The following is a 22478-nucleotide window of genomic DNA, read 5'->3' on the forward strand; positions in this document are numbered from 1 at the left end:
TCCCTTGCTGTGGGGGTTTTCCATGCCCACATACCCCCTGCCTGTGTCTCATGTACCCCCAGGGGTACGTGAACCACAGGTTGAGAAGCTATGCTCTAAAGAAGGACACCACCATTAGGCAGGCAGTCTTCACAAACAAGCGAACTTTATTTTTAACTGAAAATAATACATTTTGTTTCATTTCCAGGCTGTATGACATACATAGTCTCAGTGATGGGGGTTCATTCTCTGACCAGATGGTTAGTTACCAACCCACATGCCCTCAGTAGTCAAGGGGCAGAACTTGCATAGAGATTTGGACCCATTATCCAGGCATACAGACCTGAAACAAGATATCCCTCCTTTGAACTGTAGCTATGAATAAGTAAGGTTAAATACATGACTTTTATACTAAACACAACACTTGAAAAAATATATATTCTAGCCACACAAGAAAGAGTCCTAGTGTAAGAGGTATTAAAGATCTCATCTAAGTATTTATTAAGCCCCAATACTGAACCAACATGAAAGTAAAATCCCATCACTAGCCACTTCAGAGTCAGAAGACCCTATACCTATGTACAGTAAAAAAAAAATAGATGAAGTTGCTTTTGGCATGTGAGTACTGTACATTTCCCAGTACACTAACATGTGAGTCAGTGCTCAAAAACACTTGGTGTAAGGAAACTCAGAATATAAATTGCTTCTAAAATCTCTAGTCAGTAGGCTTCTTTCATCAAAGCAGTGCTTCCTCCCACACCTGAGTTACCTCACTCAGATCTACTACGATGTACTTTTCATGGAAAGAAGGATGGAAGAGAGTTTACATTAAAAAGAGCCACCAGACTCCACAACCCCTTTCTAGCACATGTAATAAAAAGAGACCAAAAGGCCAGCTGCTTTTTCTTCTGACTGTAAGTTAGAACTCTGTCTTCTTTAAGTAATAACAAGACTTCTGGACTTTAGTTTTAAGACTTCCCTTATTTCTGCTCCATCTTTAAGACCAGATTAATTTCACAGGTTAGAACTCCATCTCTTACCTTTTTTTCCTCAGGTGCCAGTCCTAAGGCCTTAAGTCATTATAGCTTGATCTCCTATTCACTTATAGTGGTAGCCTGCTGCACTGTACAACTATATAGTGCAGGAGCAACTATGGCCCTGACCCCATAATGCTAGGCCTAATACAAGCGAAAGGGCTGATTCTTGCTGCCTAAGTGCCTGCACACTAAGACCACAAACCAGTGGCCAGCAGGGAGAACACAAGGTAGCAGCATGATGATGGTTAGCAGTGGGGATAGGAAACCAGCTCTTTAGTGGATCATGTCGTTAAACAGGCTTCATGGCAGAAGAACTTAAGTGGCATTGTAACACCACATTCATGCCAGTGTAACTGTTTCAAATGGGCCCACCTCTTTCATTCCAAGCTAGATTTTAGAGTTTCCTTGTTGCATTTTTTGCCCTCAGTTTTTTTCCATTTTTGTTTATTCCTCTCTGCATTGCACTCAGTCTGACAAAAATGATATGAACACATTATTGCAGTCAAATCTCTAGGTATTAAGCTCAAGACCTTCGTGACAGATGGTTCCATGGTGTCACAGAGTCAGACTGGTTAAACTAGTACTCCTCATTTTAAGTGGATGGGGATGCACCAGTGTAGCTGAGACTGAAATCTAAGCACTTCCCTCTTCTTAATACTGTTAAGTATTTTCTCACAGCAAATCTGAGTGTCATGGTCTTGCCTTTTGATGTGTCTGATTCATACAACCATGCAGGGACGGATCCAAGTGGGGCAGGATACAGTGGTGCAGTTTAATGTCGCCCCCTGCCTGCCCACCACCCCTCCCCACCACTTTGATTCCTGCTCCATCCAGAGTTTAAAACCAACTGTTTGACAGTGGTAGCAGCAGAAATGAGAGAGTCAGTTGAGGACCCGGCTCATTATACACCTGATTCCCGCTAAACCTTTCATTTTACAAATGTTTATAACCTTATTTTTAATGATCTTTAATGGTTACACTAATAAAACTATTCTTTGTTCTGCAGTTCTGTTGTCTGTTAGCTGTTTCTGGTAATGTAACTCCTTTTTCACAACCTTTTCACTAATTTTACCTCTAGTTAGAACAAGAACTCAGGTGTGGAAATAACTTTCAATGAAGTACTAGATGCACTGTCAAGATGATCAAGGAAGCTCTGAAAGAGATGTACATTTAATTTTAATGATGACAGGACTAATGAAATGTCTTTTGATTGTTTTTGCCTAGATATGTTTTTGGTACATAATATATAATATAGCCAATTAATGCACATTCCAGTAAAATTATATTTGCTTTTGCTTCAATCTTAAATAATATAGCCTGAGGCTACTAGTATATTAGTAAAATGTCTAGTTTCTTTTTAACTGGGAAAAAATGTCTCATAGACAAGTAAGGCTGGAAGGGACCTCAAGAGGTCATCTGGTACAATCAGGGATCAAACTTGCAACCTTGATCTAACCAAATGAGCTAAATCTGTTGTGATAAATAGGATGATGTACTAGAGCAGAGGTCAGCAACATTTTTGAGCAGTGCCAAAAACAACCACAACCTCAACTTGTAAGATGTCAATGTGCTAGGGGCAGACAGTTGGGGAGCCAAGAGGGGCCAGTCTTTATTGTGACAGCATAGCCTTAGCCCCTTCCACCTCTAAGGGCAATCCCTTTCTACTGTGTTCTGGCCTAGGTAAAACTATTTGTTCAGAACTGGGGGGAGGGTGGATTTTATTTCCCCTTGCCACATGTTGTAACCTGGTTTTAAGGTTAAGATGAAGGCTGGTGTTGATGATTAAAGAGTAGAATACTTAGGCGCCTAAGTGGCATGCTGGATCTGGCCCCAGAGTACAAGTTTGTAGATCAAGGGAAAAGCACTTCCAGTCTGCCTTCCAGCACAATATATGTATTTTAAAGTGATAGTGCAGGTAGTAATTGAGTGCATCTCTGTTTCTTTCCATCGGTCCTCAATCCCATTATTAGTAATCTGCAACCTCACAGAGACTGTTCTGTGCTGGGTCCAACATGCTGCAGACATCCTCCTGAGACAGTGTCAACGAGGCAGATTGCTCCTGAGCAGCTAGTCAAGGGTCTGCCTTTTTTTATATGGGAATTACTTTAAACTGTCCCACTTATGTGGAAAGCAACATAGGAGAAACTATGGACCTTTCAGGCTAAACAGTGGAGTTGTCTGCCAAAGGTTTTCTGTCCCTTGCAAACTGCACGGCACTGTGTATGCTATGGAACAGCATTTCATGCATGTTTCTGTCATCCTTCTCAAAATACCCCCCTCTTTTCAGAGAGTCAATCACAGAGGGAGTGCAGCAAGCCAGGAGAATAGTGATGTTTAGTGCCCCATAGTCTTTCAATATTTCCTTCAGTGTGTTGACACCAGGTATGTCCAAAAATGAGAAGGAGGAACAGTCTATGATGATGGTCTGGAAATCAAGTTGTTTAGGGACCAAGTGTAAAGTTGTATCTGCCTGACTGAATCCATTAACATTTGTAGCTTGGTTTTCCTTCTGTAGATGCTCTTTTTCCCTCTTGTCCTGCTTCTTCCTTCTTGCAGCTTCCAGTGTAGGATCTAGCCCTGTCATTTTATAGAGAGACTTCACGAAAAAGTCTTTGTTTGCATAGTAAAGTGGTGCCTCAAAACGGAATATTTTGACCTTTGGAACAGGGGAGAGATTTTCATATTCCTGGTCATTCTCATAAAAGACAGTGCTGGGGATCTGACTCAGCAGGGAAGTATGTGGCCGCTGAGTCCGACCAATGATGGACAGCATGGAAACGGCAACACCAACTAAAAGCCCAACTTCCGTGCTGATTAGGGCAGAGGAGAGCATAGTCACACACCAGACTACAGTGTCCACTTTGTTCAGGTAGTATCGCTGTGGCACGTCTTTGAACTTCCGAAGGGCTCCTCTGAGACTGACTATGATGATGCATGCCAAGACACACTTTTGCAAAGAATAAAACAGTGGTGCTAAGAACAGCAGGACCAGCAGCACTACCATGGCACTAACAACACTTGATACCTGTGTCTCACAGCCTGTAGAAGTTTTGACCAGAGTTTTTGCAAGAGCTGCACTGGTTGCAAAGGAATGGAAAAAAGATGGAATAATGTTGCAGAATGCTATAGCAAACATTTCCTGATTGGCTCTGATCGTATAGGCATATTTCTTGGCAAACATTTCTGATAAGGAGACTGTGAATGCAAAGCTAACAATAGCAAGAGGCACGGCATCTACAGCAACTCGAAACATTAGATTAAAACTTGGCACCTGGGGAGGAATGAATCCAGTTGGAATTGCACCTGAGACACTGGTTCCATAAACTTCATTCAGTTTCCCATAATGTGAAACCAGTGTGGCCACAACAATAATCACCAACTCTGTCGGAAGCGGGAATTTCAGTTTATGTTTGTATCGATCTCCCACTTCCTTAGCAGCGACCAGCACAACAATGCAAATAGTACTTGTTATTACATCACAGAGATTAGCCTGAGCAATATTTCGAAAAATATTAAACCAGGTCATTACAAGCATCCCAAGCCCTTGGCTGCGTGGGATTTTTATTCCAATAAGATACTTAACTTGAGCAGTTAAGATTGTTAAAGAAGCACCAGTTGCAAATCCATCCAGCATGGATTCTGAAAGGTATACAGATACAAAGCCAAGACGAAAGATTCCCATCAGGATCTGAAAGAAAAGCAAGAAGATGAAAAATAAATGATACTGCACTAAAGAGGGAAGAGCACCTGTAGGTAAAGAGTGCTTGACAGTTCTAATTCTTAAACCAGCAGGGAACTGTTGTTATTTCAGATCCATGTGTAAAATGTGTGAATTCCTTTTATCGCTTTGATATATCATGAACAAAAGAGATGAAAAAAGCAATTCTTGAAGTGGATCAAATTGAACTACATTAACTGGTATTAATTCAAAGCAGCTCACCTGAAGTGATGCATGCTTGTCTGAATTTATTCCAGTGTAAGGCAGGGAACTAGATCCTGAGTGCTTCTGTTATAGCCACAGCAAATTGTTATTTCACCTCTGCTGAAAGTAAAATAAAGCTTTGTCCCTATTGTGCCATGATAATTGTGAGGTTTCAACTCCAGCAAAAGTGGTATTTTATTGTCTTTAGCTAATCACTTTCAAGAAAAACTCTTCAAGACTGAACTGTGTTTTTCTTTATAACTTTGACACCATACGCAGGTGCAATGATGTTGGATACCTCAGGATTTGAATGGTCTTTTGAGGTGTGTTCAAGCAGCCTCATCCCCAGAAGTACTGAGCATCTGTACTTCTCAAATCAGGAGTTTTTAAGTTGTCTGAAAGGGGCTGCCCAAGTAACACAGCTTAGAGCAGGGGTGGGCAAAATGCGGCCTGCCAGGCCATTCTATCCAGCCCGTGGGGCCCCTAAAAAATTTAGAAAATTAATATTTATCTGCCCTGGGCTGACTGTCATGTGGCCCTCGATGGCTTGCCAAAACTCAGTAAGCCGCTCTCTGTCCAAAATAATTGCCTGCCCCTGGCTTAGAGGCTTACTGTAGTTGTGCTCGTGGCACTCCTGGAAGGTAGGACAGTGCTATTCTTCCTGTTTACAAAGGGGAGGTGAAATACAGGCTTGTACAAAGCTGCACAGAAGCCTTTAGTGGAACCGTGTTTCAGAGTCTCTGAAGTATGAAGCCAGTGGCCTAACTAACCATTGTCCCCTCCTTCCTCTAGTTGCTTTTGGACACTTAAGCCATGCTTTCTGTTTTGTTTTATACAGGGTATCAGGCATCCAGTTTTAATAAAAACTGTGACTATTTATTTCATCTTTTTAATTTAAGGTAGCTTCAAATGTAAGGAAATTAAAAGAAAAATGATAACCTAAGCTGCTCTTTTTATGTCCTTCTCACCCCCTTACTTTCGGTGGATCTGAGATAGCAAGTGGGTTAACAAGTATGAAACAATGTGCCCCTTGTCCTGTATAGCCACTCTCTGAAATGCAGGCTAGTGAATGAGCTTTCTTTTTTGTGCTTTCTGCATTCAAGCTCAAATTCTGTTGCTCAGTGCTGTGGTCGAATACAGTTGCTTTGAGTAATGTGTTACTTCACTGACCAGTACAGAGAAAGAGGAACTGTGCTATATCTGCATTCATAGCACTGAACTCATCCTTGCTAAGTGTGCTTAGGGAAATTTCATGCCTTGCTCTTGAGAAAGAATATGTGTGCGTGTGCACATGCACACCTCCAGAGGGACAGAGAGAGAGCATCTCTGTTCAGCTGGCCTCTCCATTCTGGATTGATGAAGACAGAAAAGAGTGTGACCATGGGGTAGAAGGCTCAGGTTTTTAATGTGCTGTTTTTCATACCACTGTGGCATGGTCTGAAGCATACATAGATCCTAAGACTTTAAGAAGTGTGCACTGCTGGAACCTAATGGAGATTAAATTTACATCACACTTTGAAGTGGTGTCTTCCTGTAACTCTTCTCTCCTGCCTCTCTAGAGTTCTAGTCCCAAAGACTTATTAACTCAGCAAAATTCAAACTTGAAGAAAGAGGATTAAATTGTTTCAAGTTTCCCTGTCCTTTATATATCCTTTTTGCACATTAATATCCATGAACCTTTAATACGAGAGTAATATTGATCATATAATTGCACGAACAAGCTCTGGTGTTAGAGCACTTCACTCTAACTTACGCTTCACAGCTGTTCTGGGAGTCAGAACAGAAGTGCCACAGCCCCATGAGAAGCTGTGAATCAAAGTTGTTGGAGCTTTTAAACTGACTTTCTGGCACCTGGGAACTTCCCAGACAGTAGCAAAATGAAGGATGGATGACTGAGGCGTCAGCCCCAGGCATACACTTAAAGAGAGGGCACAGGAACATCAGCCACCATCGCTGCTGGCTCAACGGCTGCCACAGCCTGCCTGTCCTCTGTTGCTACCATTGTCACCCAAGGCCAGAATGCTGTTGAACATCATGACCTGTGTCAGTAAAACTTCCATTAAAGCCAGTAGTAATTTTGGGTATGTTGAACTGCAGCAGTTGTCCCACAAAGGTGTACAGAAATTGGAAGGACCCCTGGGTCATCAAGTCCAGTTCTTGCTATTGTAGCCCTGGAATTCTTTTTTGTAAATTTAAACTTAAAGTTACTAGACAATAAAATCTATTTGCCTAACTTGGGGGTTTTTTTTGGGGGGGGGTGGTTTTGTTTGTTTGTTTGTTTGATTTTTTTTTAAATATAAGCTTCGTAATATAGGGCCAGGAATCCTGAAAGAAAAATGTCAATCACCATTTCACTAAAATGAAGTGGGGAAAGTTTAACTGAAGTGAGAAGCATGGGGATGCACATAAGACCTTGCCTAGACTGCAGAACGACAGTGCTCAGCAGTGGCACTATCAAACCGGCTCTTCAGATACAGTGCCTCCTGCCTAACTAGAAGCAGTGTAGCCACATTGTGCACTGCTGAGGGCAGGCCCATTAACATGGGGTTGTTTATTTGTGGAGCGTCATAGCATGTTTGAGATTGCCACGCTATCTGGATGTTGCCTAAGACTTTCATATCCAACCCATTTACATAGGTAGCAACTTACTTGGTAAACTCCAGCCAGAAAGGTCAAAGCTGTAGCAATTCCGATGGCATAGCACTCTTTCCCACACTCCGCATTCAGCCCCGCAAAGGTAAGATTGAAGGCTGTTATGTTAGAATCATTTCTCTTCCATGGAGAGCTGTCACTGAAGGCTGGTGGAGCATCGTCATTCAAGTCAAACCCTGCCAAGAGCAGCTCTCGATCCACAACTTGTCCTACCATTAAGCTTATTAAGCTGAAAATGCCAACTGACACATGTCGGGAAGTGCCCATCAGGAAGTAAATTATGTTGGCAAAGAATGATGTGTAAAGGCTGTAAATGGGCTTCAGACCTGCTAGCAGGGAGTAGGCTATTGCTTGGGGAACTAAAATGATCCCAATCACTAACCCAGACATAATGTCCCCCCAGATGTACTCTTTGTAGGAGTACTTGGGAAGCCATCGTAGTACAGGGAAGAAATCTAGGACTGTGTTTTTCAGTCTCTGTGTTGTGCAGGAACAGCTCTTCCTCAGCTTGGCTTGGATAATTTCTTTCCTGTTTATCTTCGTGTGAACCTTTCTTTCCATTTGAAATGCAGATGCTGAACTGTCATCTATTTTGATGGCCTCTATTTGTCTTTCCATTTTCTGTGCATTCACTTCATGCATCGGTTCCTAAGATGTTAAAAAAATGGTAGTTAGGATCAGAGTTCTTGTGGTGTTAATACTTGTAAGTGTTCAGAGCTCCCAGAAGTTAAATACTGCACTAAATATTTCAGCACAAATACTTTCAACTTTTCAAATTTATTGCTGAAATTTGTTACTTTTAATTTCTTGTGTTCATAATAAAGTTTAAATCAGCTGCTTAAAAGAATACCAGGGGAGCTGAGATCTAGAGTTGAACAACTCTAATAAAGAAAAGAGCTTCCAAATAACCAACAGTCTGTAAATTATCCAGCGGACACTCATAGGACTCAGATTTGTTTCACTAAGCAAAAACAGCTAAATTAATTGTCACTATTTTTAACACGTAGTATATGTTAGATAGAATTCCATTTACCATTGTTGAGTGAAGTACATGCCTCACACTAGAATGGTCACGTATACTTGAATACTAAAATTTGAAATAAATATAAGGCTTCTTATACTAAATATTTTGAATTAGCATAGAGGAAATGGAACGTAGTTGTATTATGGGATATATGGGCCTTGATGTGGAAGCTATGCATAGAGTAGTAAGTTGTCACAGCAGATGTTCTCAACCTATGGGGAGAGGGTTCTGTTAATAGAAGTACTAAACCTGGAGGTAGTATACTAGTGTCAGGATACTGAGGTTTTAATATTTGTAGTGTCAGGGCATTTAATTTTTTAAATGTTTACTATACATTTAAATGTGCAACCTATGGTTCTTCCAACCTTAGCTATGTTTTCTGGAAGGTAATCTGTAATGCCAATTTTTTCTGACCTAGCTTTGCACTCCACCTGGTGGATGCAACCATGCTGACAGAAGAGTGCTTTTTCAGCTTATGTCATTTGGAAAGGTGGTGTTGGTTTTCTGTTGGCAAGTACCTCGTTGCATCTTTGCTAAGGGACTGCTGACATAGCTACATTGCCATAGCTGTAGCCAACAGAAGAACTATAGTTTAGACAAGCCCATACAAACAGATGGACAGTTAAAGTGGAATGCATAGGCTGGAAAATACCATGTATGTTATGCCAGGTGTCATTCCACTGAAAGACAGGCTACACAGGCTTTGCTATTCTTTTCTTCTGCACACACCTTTGATGAAAACAAGAGAGTATGGAATACCAAGTGAATCCTATGAAAAGTTGTATTTGTGTAAATGCATGTATAGATAGTGCACAATGACCACCCTCTTTTAGAATATCCTATGAAAACAAAGTATACAGAGTAGCCAGTGCTGTGCTTCTGCCCATGCCTGCCAGCCCCAGTCAGGGGCAGCGCACACAGCTTACCACCAAGGCTGCTCCTGGTGTGGCTGCAACCACCTGCATGCTACTCAGCTCCCCTCACCTCCAGGGGTGGCTCCTCCTCTTGCTCTTGTCTGTGTTGTGCCACTTCAGGTTGGCAGGAAGCTTCAGACAGGTGGCTCCTGCCCCAGTGCATAAGGCTCTGGCTTCAGCTCCTGACTGCCTTCTACCCACTCAGCCCCCTGCAGGTAGCAGCTCATTGCACTGGGCAGGTAGAGTGGGTGAAAGGCAGCTGAAACCAGAACCTTGCTCACTGGGGCAGGAGCCACCTGGCTGAAGCTTCCTCCCCACCCAGAGCAGCACAGCATGAACAAGAGCAGGAGAAGGAGCCACCCCTTGTGGTAAGGGGAGCTGAGCAGCACCCAGGTGGCTGCAGATGCACTGGGAGTAAGCTGTGCGAGTGGGCTGGAGTGCGGCACAGCTTGCCCTGGGTGGGAGTGGGCAAGACTCAGCCCCACTCAGTAGAGCACTGTAGAGGCAGCTATAGACTGCATGGCCTGGGCAAGCTCTTTTAAATATTCGCCCTGCCCCTTATTCCCTCCCCTCACCCCAGGCTGGCTCCCAGAACCTAGCGCCCAAGCAGTTCCCCCCCCACACACATGCACACATGCCCCCTTACACCTCCCCCCAACACCCTCACCCATAGGGCAGGGATGTGCAGGGAATGAATCATGGCTCTGCCGCAGGCCCCAGCCCACACTGTCACCACCCCATGATCCTGGCCTTGCCTACCCATCTACTCCTGAACATCGCTTCCTGTCTGCCTGCAGCCCCATATGGAGTTTTAGTGAGTTGCTGGGGGGAAGGGATGGTGCTGATCTGACCCACAAAACAACTCATCAAAACTCCCTATGTTATGTGGCCCCTGGGCCCAAATAATTGCCTTCCCCTGGTTGAAATCAACAAATAAAAAACTTTGTTCTGAATAACTTATTTAATCTTTTGGTTTGTACTTTTTGATTTTTTAAAAGGAAAGGTCCTTATTTTTTTGTATAACCACTTAATATGCTTATTTGCAAACAAATGTGGCCTAAACTTTGTATCTATTTCTTTTTGATAAACTGGAGGCTATACTATACCTATTTGCACAATTATTGAAGCAATTATAAAGCTTCATAAGAAATATCTATTTAGTCTGTTAAGTTTTACAATTTTTTATTTTCATATTTACTCACATACTATACACACTCTTTCCTCAAAACTTAACTTTCCAGAATTGGGGTGTGTGTCTTAAGAAGAAAAGCTAATCTTTTTTTATTTGTCCAAAATACAAGTACTTCATTTTGATTCTTCCTCCACCCAAAGATTAAAGCCAAGTGCCTGGCAGCAGTAGTGGCATTTCTATTCAGGAAGCTTAATGATTTATTTGTTTGTTGCTCTTCATTCCACTGGTATTAATGACCACCTCTCCTGTTTCATGGTCTTGATGTTCCACTAATCAGGTTAACCTTTCTTTTGCAGTCTGTTAGCTACTCCTGGCCTCTTTTCTCCTATGTCACAGCCTAACAGATTGTTTTTAGCTTATTTCAGATTTGTAGATCTACACATGGAGACTAGTCTTCAGTTTTAATTTCTGTTTGAGCAGGGAAGTGAGGTTGAGTGAACTAAAGTATATGCTCTGTCCCTGTTCGATGCAACCATAACTTTAGAAATATCTTTTTTTTCATTCTGCTCTTCCCCAAGCAAGATACATGTCTTATTTGTGGGTGTGTGGTATGTGAGAAAATAGTGTGTATTTACTGTATTGTATTACACAATACATTTATTATTCACTAGATGATGGGTTTTTAATTCTGAATTTTTATCAGACTGCATTTGGATGAAAAATGTAATTAAAAACATAGCAAGCCAGCATTTTAGAATAGTTTTCTAAATAAAAATAATCTCAAATATACTAAATAAATGCTATACGACAGAATATATTTTTGCATTTAAACCTGATTTTTTAATGAAGGACGTATTAACTGTAATAAGTAAACAGGCCATTTTTTTTGTTACCTTGGGTCAGATTTTCAAAAGTATTTAAGGCCCTAAACATGGAGTTAGATTTCCAGCAGGGTTTGGAAAAACACCTATGAAAACTAGGTACTTAGTCTGCTTAAATGTTCTTGCAGCCACACTATACATGTAACTGCATATTTAAAGACATAAATACTTTTAAAAACCAGAATTAGTACATCTCACCCCATCCCATCTGGTTTTAAGTTTGTAAATTGGAAAGGGAAAACAAGATTTCCTTATTTTTTATTCTAAATCAGTCTCAATTTTCAGTGAATTAGTCCAATGAAATAAAAATCCCTGCACTTACTAGTTAAACTGAAAATAAAAGTAATTTAAAAAAAGGTTTCCTATACAAGGGAAAATGAAAATATTTACATTTGAAAAACTACAAATACCAGTATGTGCTCCATCAAGATAGAAAATAAATGTTCTGACTTGATTTACTTGCTGGCTATCAGGAGTGTGAAAAAAGTCATGCCTCCTAACTAATATAGCTATGATGGCAAAACCTTAATATACATATACAGTTCTGCTGGCTGGGCATTGGTATAAGACATATCAGCCAAAGAAATCTTTGGAGTATAAGCTTCATGGATGATACATGGAAGCAAGCCCTTACTTAATCCAACACATTGTGAGGTGTTTCTCCCCTGTTCTGTATCATGTTAAAAAGCAGTATCCTTTAACATATGAAAACTTATGGAGGGTTCGCGGATGAAAAAAATTTAAAAATTGTTTAAATCATTTTAATAGATAGTACATTTGGGTCTTAACATAAGCTGCTGTCATGTCTGATTTAATTTTTAAATAGTTTTTTTTAAAAAATAAAACTGGATTTAAGTTATATACAAGTGAATAATTTTTATCATTGGGGTTGTATTGAATAAAAATGAAGGTCAACCATGTATCTCTCCAGGAAATTCTGAGCTATTTTTATTTCAATGATGCAAAATAAAATAATCACAACTTTCTGTGCAATTGTCCAGTAAGGCTGATCCTTATTTTTTCTTTATATAATCCATCCTATATTTAGATTAAAACATACTGAGCTGTTACACTAAGCAAGATTGTACTGGTCAGCAAATTGCTTGGGGCAAATGAATCTCTGCATATGAATGGAAGGAAGACAAAAAACCACATACAGTACAAAACTAATTCAGATTAAAGAGTATATGATCAATATTGGCTAAATAATGAATAGTCTGGAATTACAAATTTCAGTTTTAAAATGCAGGAGAAAATATACGTGTACGTCTTCTTACCTAAATTACTTCTGAAAATGCAAGGATTGGACAGAATACAAGTTCCATCCAACTTCATACAGCCAAGGGAATGCAGTCAGTCAGTCTATAAGTAATATAGTGGCTTTTTTTGAGTACTTACAGACTGGTGGGCAGTGCCATCATCAAATGGATGCTTTTGATAGGCTGACATAAAAGACTAAATCAGGACCCACAGACGAGGCTCAAACGTTTCAAATGTACTTCTATTCCTGCTTACCTAAAAGGTTGTTTACTGAAAAGCAGCATATGGTACTTAGGTAAAAACACTAAATGGGCAATGGTTATATAAGAACAGTTATGTACAGTACTCTGTCTGAAGGATAATTATAGCTTCTGATAGCTGGTATATTTTATGTAAGTTATCTGAAACTTCATGAAACAGTTTTGAGTACATACGGTGATTACAGGTCATTTTGATTACTTTGTATTTTTTGAATGCTGGAGATGTAGCTAGTTAGAAAAGGCAGTAGTAACTTTTAAATAATCAAAACTCTGATGATTTAAAATATAAGTAACTTAATCAGTTGTACTTATATATTTAAACTGGAGGAATGGGTCCTCTGTGTGCTGGGTGAGTATAAAATGGATTTGGATACTAAGATGAGATTTTTTTTTAAACGATTGATTATTAGTTAGTGTTTATTTAGAAAAGATTAGCATTTTTCTTGCTGGGCTAGGGAAGTTTTGAATAGCCATGTGGGTATGCCAGTTATAAGTCACCGCCTCAGAAATTTGGAATTAGTAGTCTCCATTTGTGCTAAGCAGTTCTTACAAGTTGTAAGCGTATAAACAACATATTTGTAATCATTGCAGGATTTTAATGACTGTTTTGGATATAGTGAAGTCATCCCCAAGAAGAGAAGAGATAAGTTGCCAGAAAAATAGTGCTTAACCATGTAACTTCTAATAAATGGGCTCTCTTTTTGGCCCTCCCACCTAAATGTTTTATTTGTAATGTGACTGTTGCATGTATCGCGAGTGAGCAAACATGGTTAAAAGCAATAAGTTGTTCTCATTGTACCCTAATAAGGTTTCCACTCCACCGCTGCTGATTCTTTTATTCACACTTTTGTAAATATAGCTATAGCTTTGCTGCACCCTCCACAAGAGTCACTCCAGACTTACCTAGTATAGGAAACATTGGGATATGGCCCACTGTATTTCCTAACCAAGGCAGTTGGATCCTGCTGCAGCATTGTTAAAAATCAGCAGTTGTTTAAAAATCATGTCAGGCCCTCAAAATCGTGAGGTTGGCTTAAAAACCATTAAATTTGAATAACTGCATAATTACATGTAGCATTTAACAAATGATTTAATATGCACATACTAATCACCATATATGCATACATGCAATATCACTGATTATGATAAATAGCTTAGGTTGTTATTAATTGGTTTCTTGTCTTTCAGCATTCTCATTTTTCAAGTTTTTCTCCACCACTAGAAGGACAAGAAATTTCAATTTTAAAACAAGAGTTAAGCTTCTAAGGGAAGGATTAACCCAACCTCAAGAGCTGCCACTTTAAGGAAAATCCCAAATGTTGTCAGTAAGATCTGGCAACACTTCCATTGTTTTAATGCTAAATTGTTAATTTGTCATGTGCATTGCAGACACTGGACTGGTTTATCTTGTGGGCTAAAAATACAGTTAGAAACTTCAGTTGCAAGAAAAGACTATTCAAACCAACAACTCTATTTCCTAATTGGCCTCACTCCCACGTTCCTTCCTGTCTTTTCACTAAGCCCTTGAATTGACCCAAAAAAACACTCTGAAAGAGGGGAGACATTCAAAGGACCAAAGTTAGCTGGGTTTCTGCTGCCAGAAACCTTAGTGAACAATCATGATAGGTTACTACAGGTGAGAGGCATCTTGTCTCCGGCTGAGGGATCAGCACCATGCAGAAAGCTCTGCTTCAGCTCATCCCACCACAGGATCTGAAACTGTTTCCTTCTAGTTGGAAACCTAGAGAAGGAGATGCTGGATTGGTACTTTTCTTCCATAACGAAACTACTAAAGTGATTCAGTCAGTCCTGTAAGCAGAAAAATTTTACCTGTCCATCATACCCTGTGAATTTGGTCAACAGCATGCATATAACTAATATGGCACTAGTGATTGCACCGGTATGGCACTAGTGACAGCAGCAGAGTAAGATCTTTCAAACAGTGAGAGCTATCATGCTGCTTCTAGCACTGGGTTCATCTACATGTGCAAATGTTGCTGGACGGGTTTACTGCAGACTAATTTAATCCAGAATAAATCTACCCTGAGCAGGCATCTACACAAGTGAGCATTTGGGACTAGATTTGCTCCCAATGGGAGCAGCCTGGAGAGGGCTGCTCCCACCTGACTCTACCACTTTGAAGCCTCCAGATGGAGCTCTAAGCTAGCCCAGGGGCTGGGAGGGAGCACAGGGCCAGGAGATTGCCCCCTGCCCCTGAGAGCTGCCTGGTACCAGGGCAGGCTCCTGTGACAGAGCCCAGGTGGGGGCAATATCCCTCTAACCTGGCAGCAGGGAGCTCCTGGCCCCTTCTCCATGATTGCTGAGCTGGGGCCGGGAACTCCCTGCTGCTGGGGCAGGGGGACATTGTCCCCACCCAGGCTTTGCCATGGGAGCCTGCCCTGGCAGCAGGCAGCTCCCAGAGGCAAGGAGCAATCTCCCACCCCCTGCTCTTGGTCAGCCATCTACACATTCTTTACTGCGCAGTAACTACTGTAATTACTGCTCAGTAAGGGTCTGCATATGTAGACAGTGATGCTCTACTGTGCAGTAAAGCATCTCATGTAGACATGCCCAATATGTGTGTAGCTGCATAGTTGGATATACTGGTATTTAGTAATTAGAGGCCTAATTACATAGATATTTAGAGGCCATAGCAGAAATGCTCACAGTGTGGCTGTCAGATTCCAGTTAATATCCAAATTCTGCTAAATACCTTGACACTAGGACGTGAAAAGGAAGGAGGTAAACAACCATACTCAGATTTGTGGTTTCCCCCTTTTTTTGTGATGTAAAGAGCAAAACAGACAGTAGTGATAAGCATTCTAAATCAGCAAAGTATGTTTTAAGTGCTTAACTGTTATGGTCACTTGTCCTTTCCTGTTATCATCACTTGTACTTTCCTGTTAATAGTCTTTCAGCAGCTCTGTTGCTGTCTACATGAAAGAAACCTCTTGTCATTCCCCCAGAGCCCGGCTGGATGCTGCCCTTCCAAGAGACTCAGGTGGGATGGTTTGGGGGAGGGAGCCTTCTCCACCTCCTGGCCCCTCTTGGCTGGGGTATTGGAGGAAGCTGGGCCAGAGGGAAGCTCCCTTCCCTCCCCCCTGCCTGAGCCTCTTGACAGTGGCGGGTGGTGGCCCAGCTTTGCTGTGGCTAGGGCAGGGGGGCCATGGAATGGAACTCTCTCACCTCACGAGACTAGCCCAGCTCTCCCAAATACCAAGCCAGGGTATTTGGGGTGGGGGGCAGTGGGGCTCTGTTCTACCCCACCCCCCAAACCTGAGCCAGCAGCTGTGTGTTGCTACTGTCAAGAGGCTCTGGCAGGGGGTGGGGGCAGGGAGCCCCCCCCACCTCAATGGCCCCCTCCTAGGTATCCTGGCTCGGGTACTGGTGTGGGGGGTGGAGTTGGACTGCATCAGTGAGGTTGGGGGAGGAGGGCACTGTTTCCCAGTCTCTTGACAGCAGCAGCACATGGCTGGTGGTTCAGCTTTGCTGCGGCTGGAGCTGGTGAGCGGCTGTGGGTGTAATGGAGCCCCTTCACCCTGCAGGTCTGGGCTGTCTCTCCCCAAGACCTAGCAGGAGTAGTTTCCCCCACCCCTATCCCCTCCCACCTTATTTCTTCCTCCACGACTGCACAAGGACACTCTCCTCTCTGACAGCCCCACAAACGTGCATGGGACACTGGCAGAATCTCCTGCACTTAACCCTTGCAGGGAACCTGAACAGAAGCTACCTAAGGTGCTTCACTCTGGAGCGCCTTCAGCTAATAGATGATTTAATGAGGGTTAATTTTTTCCATGATAGGCCATTTTTAAAGTTCCCTGTAGCTGTGAACATGTTATGTCATGGCTGTAGAGTGCTTTCAGGGGCCTTAGTGCACAAAAAATGTAACTTGTATAAGCATCCTTAATGTACATGGGGTGAGAGCAAAATGAAATTTCATTAACCAGAACCAGAACATTGACCAAACAGAATTTTGTTGAATGGTGCAGAGTTTGGACAGAACCTAGGCTAGCTTTCTTTGTATTTGAAAATCATTCAACACTGCTCGGTTTATTTGGTTTGTACTTCTAGGAGGGAGTGGCAGCTTCATGCAGTTTTCTTTTGAGTTTCAGGATTATTTGGATTTGAAAACCAAAATAAAACTCTTAGGTTATGAATTTACGTGACGCAAAGAGCTAGAAGGTTGCTAGAAATCTTCTATAATTTAAAACAGCCCTTAATGAAGAGTCATTTTCAGAGTAAAAGGTGACTGTAATGCTCTGAGTTTCTTTCTAATTAAAATGTTCTCAGTTTACAAGTAAACATGTTTTGCTTATTTTAGTGTCAATTCTGCAAATTTAACCTAGGAATTAGAAGATGGGTTGGGTCTTTTCCAGTCACAGTCGGTAAATGTAAACTGATATTTACTCAAAGTATACTTAGTCCACTAGAAATGCATCCTTAAGCGTAAAGATTCTGCAGCTCGTAATTCTTATGCAGTTGCAGGGTTGCTGGCAAGCCAGAGCCGAACCCAGTTAACAATCCTACTAGATGGTGTCTTGTATACCACTTAATACCATGTCCATCATCATGTTATTTGATCACCCTCTAGAATAATAGTTCTCAACCTTTTTAGATTCATGGCACCCCTCATTGCCTAAGGTATCCCTCAAGGCACCCCTCAGAAAATGCTAGCTCTTAGCTCTCACTTGTTTTTTGACTACAGAAAAATAATCAAGCAATTGTTTTATTGCAAGGAACTCAAACACAGCAAGTCAGAATGCTTTTGGCACTTTGGAATCCTGTTTGAAATCTCTGGGGTTTATATTGTGAATCCTGTATAGGTGCTAATATTGAGCTGCACCCCATGGCAACCTTAAAACGATATCATGGTCTCCTAGTTGAGAATCATTGCCCTGGAAGTATAGTAACTTTTGTAACTAACCACATTTATTCTCCAGTGCTAACAGCTCTAAGAGATAGTAGATGGAAGCCACTTGTCAGTATTTTACCTTGCAGCTAAAATAAGGTGAGAAGGATTAACTGCTAGCTAAGCTAAATTTGTTTAGTAAGCATTGTAGTTGTAAGTCACAAGTCACCTGTTGTTAGATGCCTATTTACATGGCTGTGCTGCTTCCCTTGGCATTTGTAGAGGCAAATGTAAACATTTATTTCTTACCCCTCTTCTAATTGGGCACAAGCACCAGAATAACTTGAATTTTTTCCAGGTTATGATAAATATTCCTGAAGAAGCCCTTGTCAGTTCTCAGCACATGATTGGTTCAGACTTTGAATAATGAAAGATATCTCAGAGATCCAAATGAATAAGACTACTTCTTAGCACAGGCTAATTCTAAATAAAAGCTGTCCATTACAAGTTCTTTCTTAAGGCCTGTTTTTTATGATACTGATTACATGGCAGGAGATCACAGCCCATTAATAGTATTTATGAAGGCTTCTATGAAATTGCCAACCTTGTTTTCTTGAAGATAACTTGGAACACTGACATAGCATAAAAAGTTACACAGAATGGCCTCAATTTTCAGATATATTCTGTATCTTTACAAATTACTTCAGAAAAAAAATTAAAAATTCTTACCTGAATTGTTTTGTGAGATGAGTTTTCAGCACAAAGCTTTCAATTTTTATCTGTTGAAATGAATGAAAGTCTTCAGTAAAACTTTAAGAATATTTAACAATACATTCCTTAATTATAAGTGATTTTTCAAATCTCTCCTTGGCCAAACTGTAAGTATTCATTTATACCTTTACATAACTTGTAAGCATATGCTGTGAAGTTTGAGTGGTGGAATTTAAATAATGCTCAGATTATTGATTAACAGTTGATGATCCAAAAATTATGCTGAGCTCAAGTCGGACTATCACTGAACTTTGAACACACTTCCTAGTTCAGTGTTTTTCTGCTTTATGCATCTTTGGCTAACACTGGCTTTTGACTTTGTATGTTTGATGAATGAGAATGAAGGACTGGTTCAAGGTCAGGTGCATTTTGGCAGTGTCTGGAAGGGTAATAAAGTTGCCTTTTTGGTTAGTTCTTAAGGTAGGATACTAGGAGGTGAGGGTTACACCATATCACTAATGGCTAAACTTTTACAAAATGGATGCAGTGAAGTTTAGAAGACTCTGCAGCAAGGGCCATTGTTTGTACAGTGTTTGTAGTGCCAAATCTTGTTTAATTCTGGTCCACTAGTGTTCTTGTTTTGCCTTTGAGTGTTACAAAAATAAATATGAAGACTTATCTACCAGCCCAGGATGTTACTTGATTCTTAATGTTTGTTACGGCAGTGTTTCCTAATAGGAACTGAGCTGGATTCACGGGGCTCCAATGGACATGTGCGGAGCCTGGTCTGACATGCTGGAAATCCAGAGCATTGGAATAGACTCGATTAATCAAGTCTGCTGGAGCACGGAAATTGGCACGCTCCGGCAGTCTTCCACGTTACACGTACAAGCATCCCTGCATGTGTCTGCGCTGAAAAATAGCAGTGGGGTGCTTTGAAATAAAACATGTTCAATGAGCTTTAGTTCAAAGCGCCCTGCCACCATTTTTTCAGCACGGGGATGCAGATACGCAAGATACATGGGTGCTTTTAATTAGTGCAGCTTGGTAATTAAAGTGCTGAGTACCACGTCCCAGAGCACATGTAAAATGCCCACAATGCCTGGCCTTATTGCTTTTGAGCCAGCATCTTACCAGACTGTCCCCCAGTTGACCCTATGTTTAAAATAGAGCCAATGATATTGACTTCCTGGGTAAAGCACTGAGAGATCTACTGATGAGAAGTGCTAAAGAAGAGTGAGGAACTATCAGTCAGTATTATTCTAAAATGAAGAGAGAATCTCAAATGGGAGGTAGAAAACACTTAGATTAAAAAGCCATGACATTGGATACCAGAGGAAGAGGTGCATGATGGAGTCCCTGCACAGTCACCATACTTAGCCCCTGGGGATCCAAGGTGGGGTAGGGAATGAAGGGAGATAACATGTTTCACCTAGGTCAGTGATTTTCAAATTGTGTTCCATGATACCCTGGGGTTCTGCAGCAGGTCATAAGAATTTCCCCAAAGATATTGAGGGTAATAGCAGAACGGGCCAGGAGGCAGTGTACCACCATTGACAAGCCAGGTTGCTTGGCTCCATATCACCTCTCACAGCCGGCAGGGTCAGGGCTCCACAGCAGAAGTAGTAATATGAAAGAGTTCCATGACTTTAGGTAATTAGGAAACTACTTTGTTCTAGGTAATATCGAGTTAGTGAAATGGATTCCATCTGTAAAACAATTTGGTTGTTAATAAACCCTTGAAATTATTAATAATGCTCTTCTGGTGTAACATTTACCATAGTTTCATAGTAGGTAGGGTTGGAAGGGACCTGAGCAGATCATCAAGTCCGATCCCCTGCCATGGGCAGGAAAGAATGCTGGGGTGAAATGACCCCAGCAAGGTGTCTATCCAGCCTCCCTTTAAAGACCCCCAGGGTAGAAGCCTGCACCACTTCTCTTGGAAGCTAGTTCCAGATCCTAGCCGCCCTGACTGTGAAGTAGTGCCTCCTGATATCTAGCCTGAATTTACTCTCTGTCAACTTATGGCCGTTATTCCTTGTTACTCCCAGTAGTGCTTGGGGGAACAGGGACTCTCCCATTGCCTGCTGGTCTCCCTTGGCCAGTTTATAGACGGCTACCAGATCCCCTCTCAGCCTTGTCTTGTGGAGAATGAACAGGTTCAGGTCTTGTAGCCCTTGTAGGGCCTACCCTGCTGCCCCCTGATCATGCGAGTGGCCTTCTGGACCCTCTCCAAATCCCTCCCCCATGCTTGTTCTCATTCCCAAAACAAATGAGCTTCTTGAAGTTTGAGTAAAGCGCTTGTCCTCCACTCCTTTCTTCTTGGATTAACTCCTAGTACAGGCAAAAAGCTAAGCATACTATAGGTCAGAGGTTCCCAATCAGTGGGCCATGGAGGCACTTAAGATGGCTGCAGAGTAGATGTAACAGGAGTGGGGTTGGGTGGTCTTCGCTCTCCAAATGTTCTCACAGCACTAGGCAACATTAAGCTGTCAGAGAGGCAGGTAAGGATCAGGCCCCTACCCTTGTGTACATGCCGCGGGGGTTTAGTTTGGTTTAATTTTCCCTAAATTGAAGTGGTGTTTTTAAAAACCTACCATTTCAATTTAGGGAGAACTAAACTGAATTAAACACCTGTGGCGTGTATAAGCACCCCTAGGTGCCATCAGAGGGGGCCTCTCCCTTCCCCCTTACTATCACAGTATCCCTAAGGTCACTAGAGCAATAGATTATTTGATAAAAGAAACATATTAAAATATTCAGCCATCTCATGTACTTGCAAGCTGGAAACTGTCAGCCAGTATGGTTTTGTAGAAACATAGAGAAGGCAAGCTGGAAGGGACATCCAGAGGCCATCCGGTCCAACCCCCAGCCTGAGGCAGGATCATCCCTATTCAAACCAGCCGAAACAATCCATAATCTAAACTCTTTGTAAAACTACTGTCAGCTGTACTATTGACACAATACATGGCAACCAATGTCCTGCTTCTAAAAAAGGCTGTTAATATACACTTGAGACAAGACTGTCAGGCACACAGTTTCAGTCTTTACAGAGTTTTATTGTATTCCTTTAAGTTAAGATGAAGTCAAAGTACAGAGCAATCCCTTCTCCTGTACCCCACATGCCTCAGTATGAAGGAGGAGCTCCCTTATCTGTTCGCCTTCTTAGCTTGTTACAAACAGAATAACACTTAACATTCTAGGCAGGAGACCTGTGACCTGGGTTCTTTCTCTTGCTCCCTGCTTCAGCACCCCCACAGTTGGGATACCACATCAGTTTCAGTCTGCGAACTGGGACACTGCGTCAGCTGCAGTCTCAGCCACAGGGGTGCATGAAGCAAATGCCGAGTCAATTGCAGTATCCTTGCTTCCAGGACCCCTGCGGCGCATGCATGGATGGGAGTCCCATCAGCTGAAGAGCAAGGGGAGCCAGCACAAGGGGAGTCTAAGATTGGGTTTCCGCTGCACCAGCAGTATGGTGTGATGGGATCTGATTTGTGATCCCGCAGTCATACCTCCTGCCATACACATATGGCGTAGTAGGAGGTGCGATTGTGTAGATCATGCATTGGATCCCATCATATCTTTACCTGCACATGTAGAGGGGCCCTAAATGTACAGCAATAAAGTCTGGTTCTGCTTGCAGAGTTATGAGAAAGCCTAGTGGGCCTGACTTTTCCACACAAAGCCAAACACAGTGCCACTGGGTGGTGACAGGCAGGTACCAGAAAGGGCAGGAGCAAGAGAAGCTCATCATAGTTGGGCTGGAGTTCTGTGAGGGAAACCAATGAAGGTGGGTTAGACCAAGTTACAGAAAGGTGGAAACAATGATAAGCTCCTATCTTCTTGTAAAAGGT

The 22478-nt window shown here is 41.8% G+C and overlaps 2 protein-coding genes across 4 annotated transcripts in view; one reads left to right on the top strand and one right to left on the bottom strand.

Annotated features, from left to right (window-relative positions):
- Positions 1-22478, top strand: part of IDUA (iduronidase, alpha-L-) — an 82107-nt gene that overhangs the window by 13145 nt on the left and 46484 nt on the right. The gene's annotated exons all lie outside the window — the stretch shown is intronic.
- On the bottom strand, positions 127-18820 carry SLC26A1 (solute carrier family 26 member 1). 2 transcript variants are annotated; one of them, XM_019554930.1, is made up of 4 exons: positions 18640-18820; positions 12819-12903; positions 7588-8238; positions 127-4704 (listed from the first exon to the last, which is right to left on the bottom strand). In XM_019554930.1, the coding sequence occupies exons 3-4, from the start codon at positions 8230-8232 to the stop codon at positions 3178-3180; spliced, it is 2172 nt and encodes a 723-aa protein (XP_019410475.1). In that variant the 5' UTR covers positions 8233-8238; positions 12819-12903; positions 18640-18820; the 3' UTR covers positions 127-3177. The 2 variants fall into 2 exon arrangements, with proteins under 2 accessions (XP_019410475.1, XP_019410474.1); XM_019554929.1 differs by lacking the exon at positions 12819-12903.

This window comes from Crocodylus porosus, unplaced genomic scaffold, assembly GCF_001723895.1.
Source record: "Crocodylus porosus isolate Cpor-Errol unplaced genomic scaffold, CroPor_comp1, whole genome shotgun sequence".
Classification (NCBI taxonomy): Eukaryota; Metazoa; Chordata; order Crocodylia; family Crocodylidae; genus Crocodylus; species Crocodylus porosus.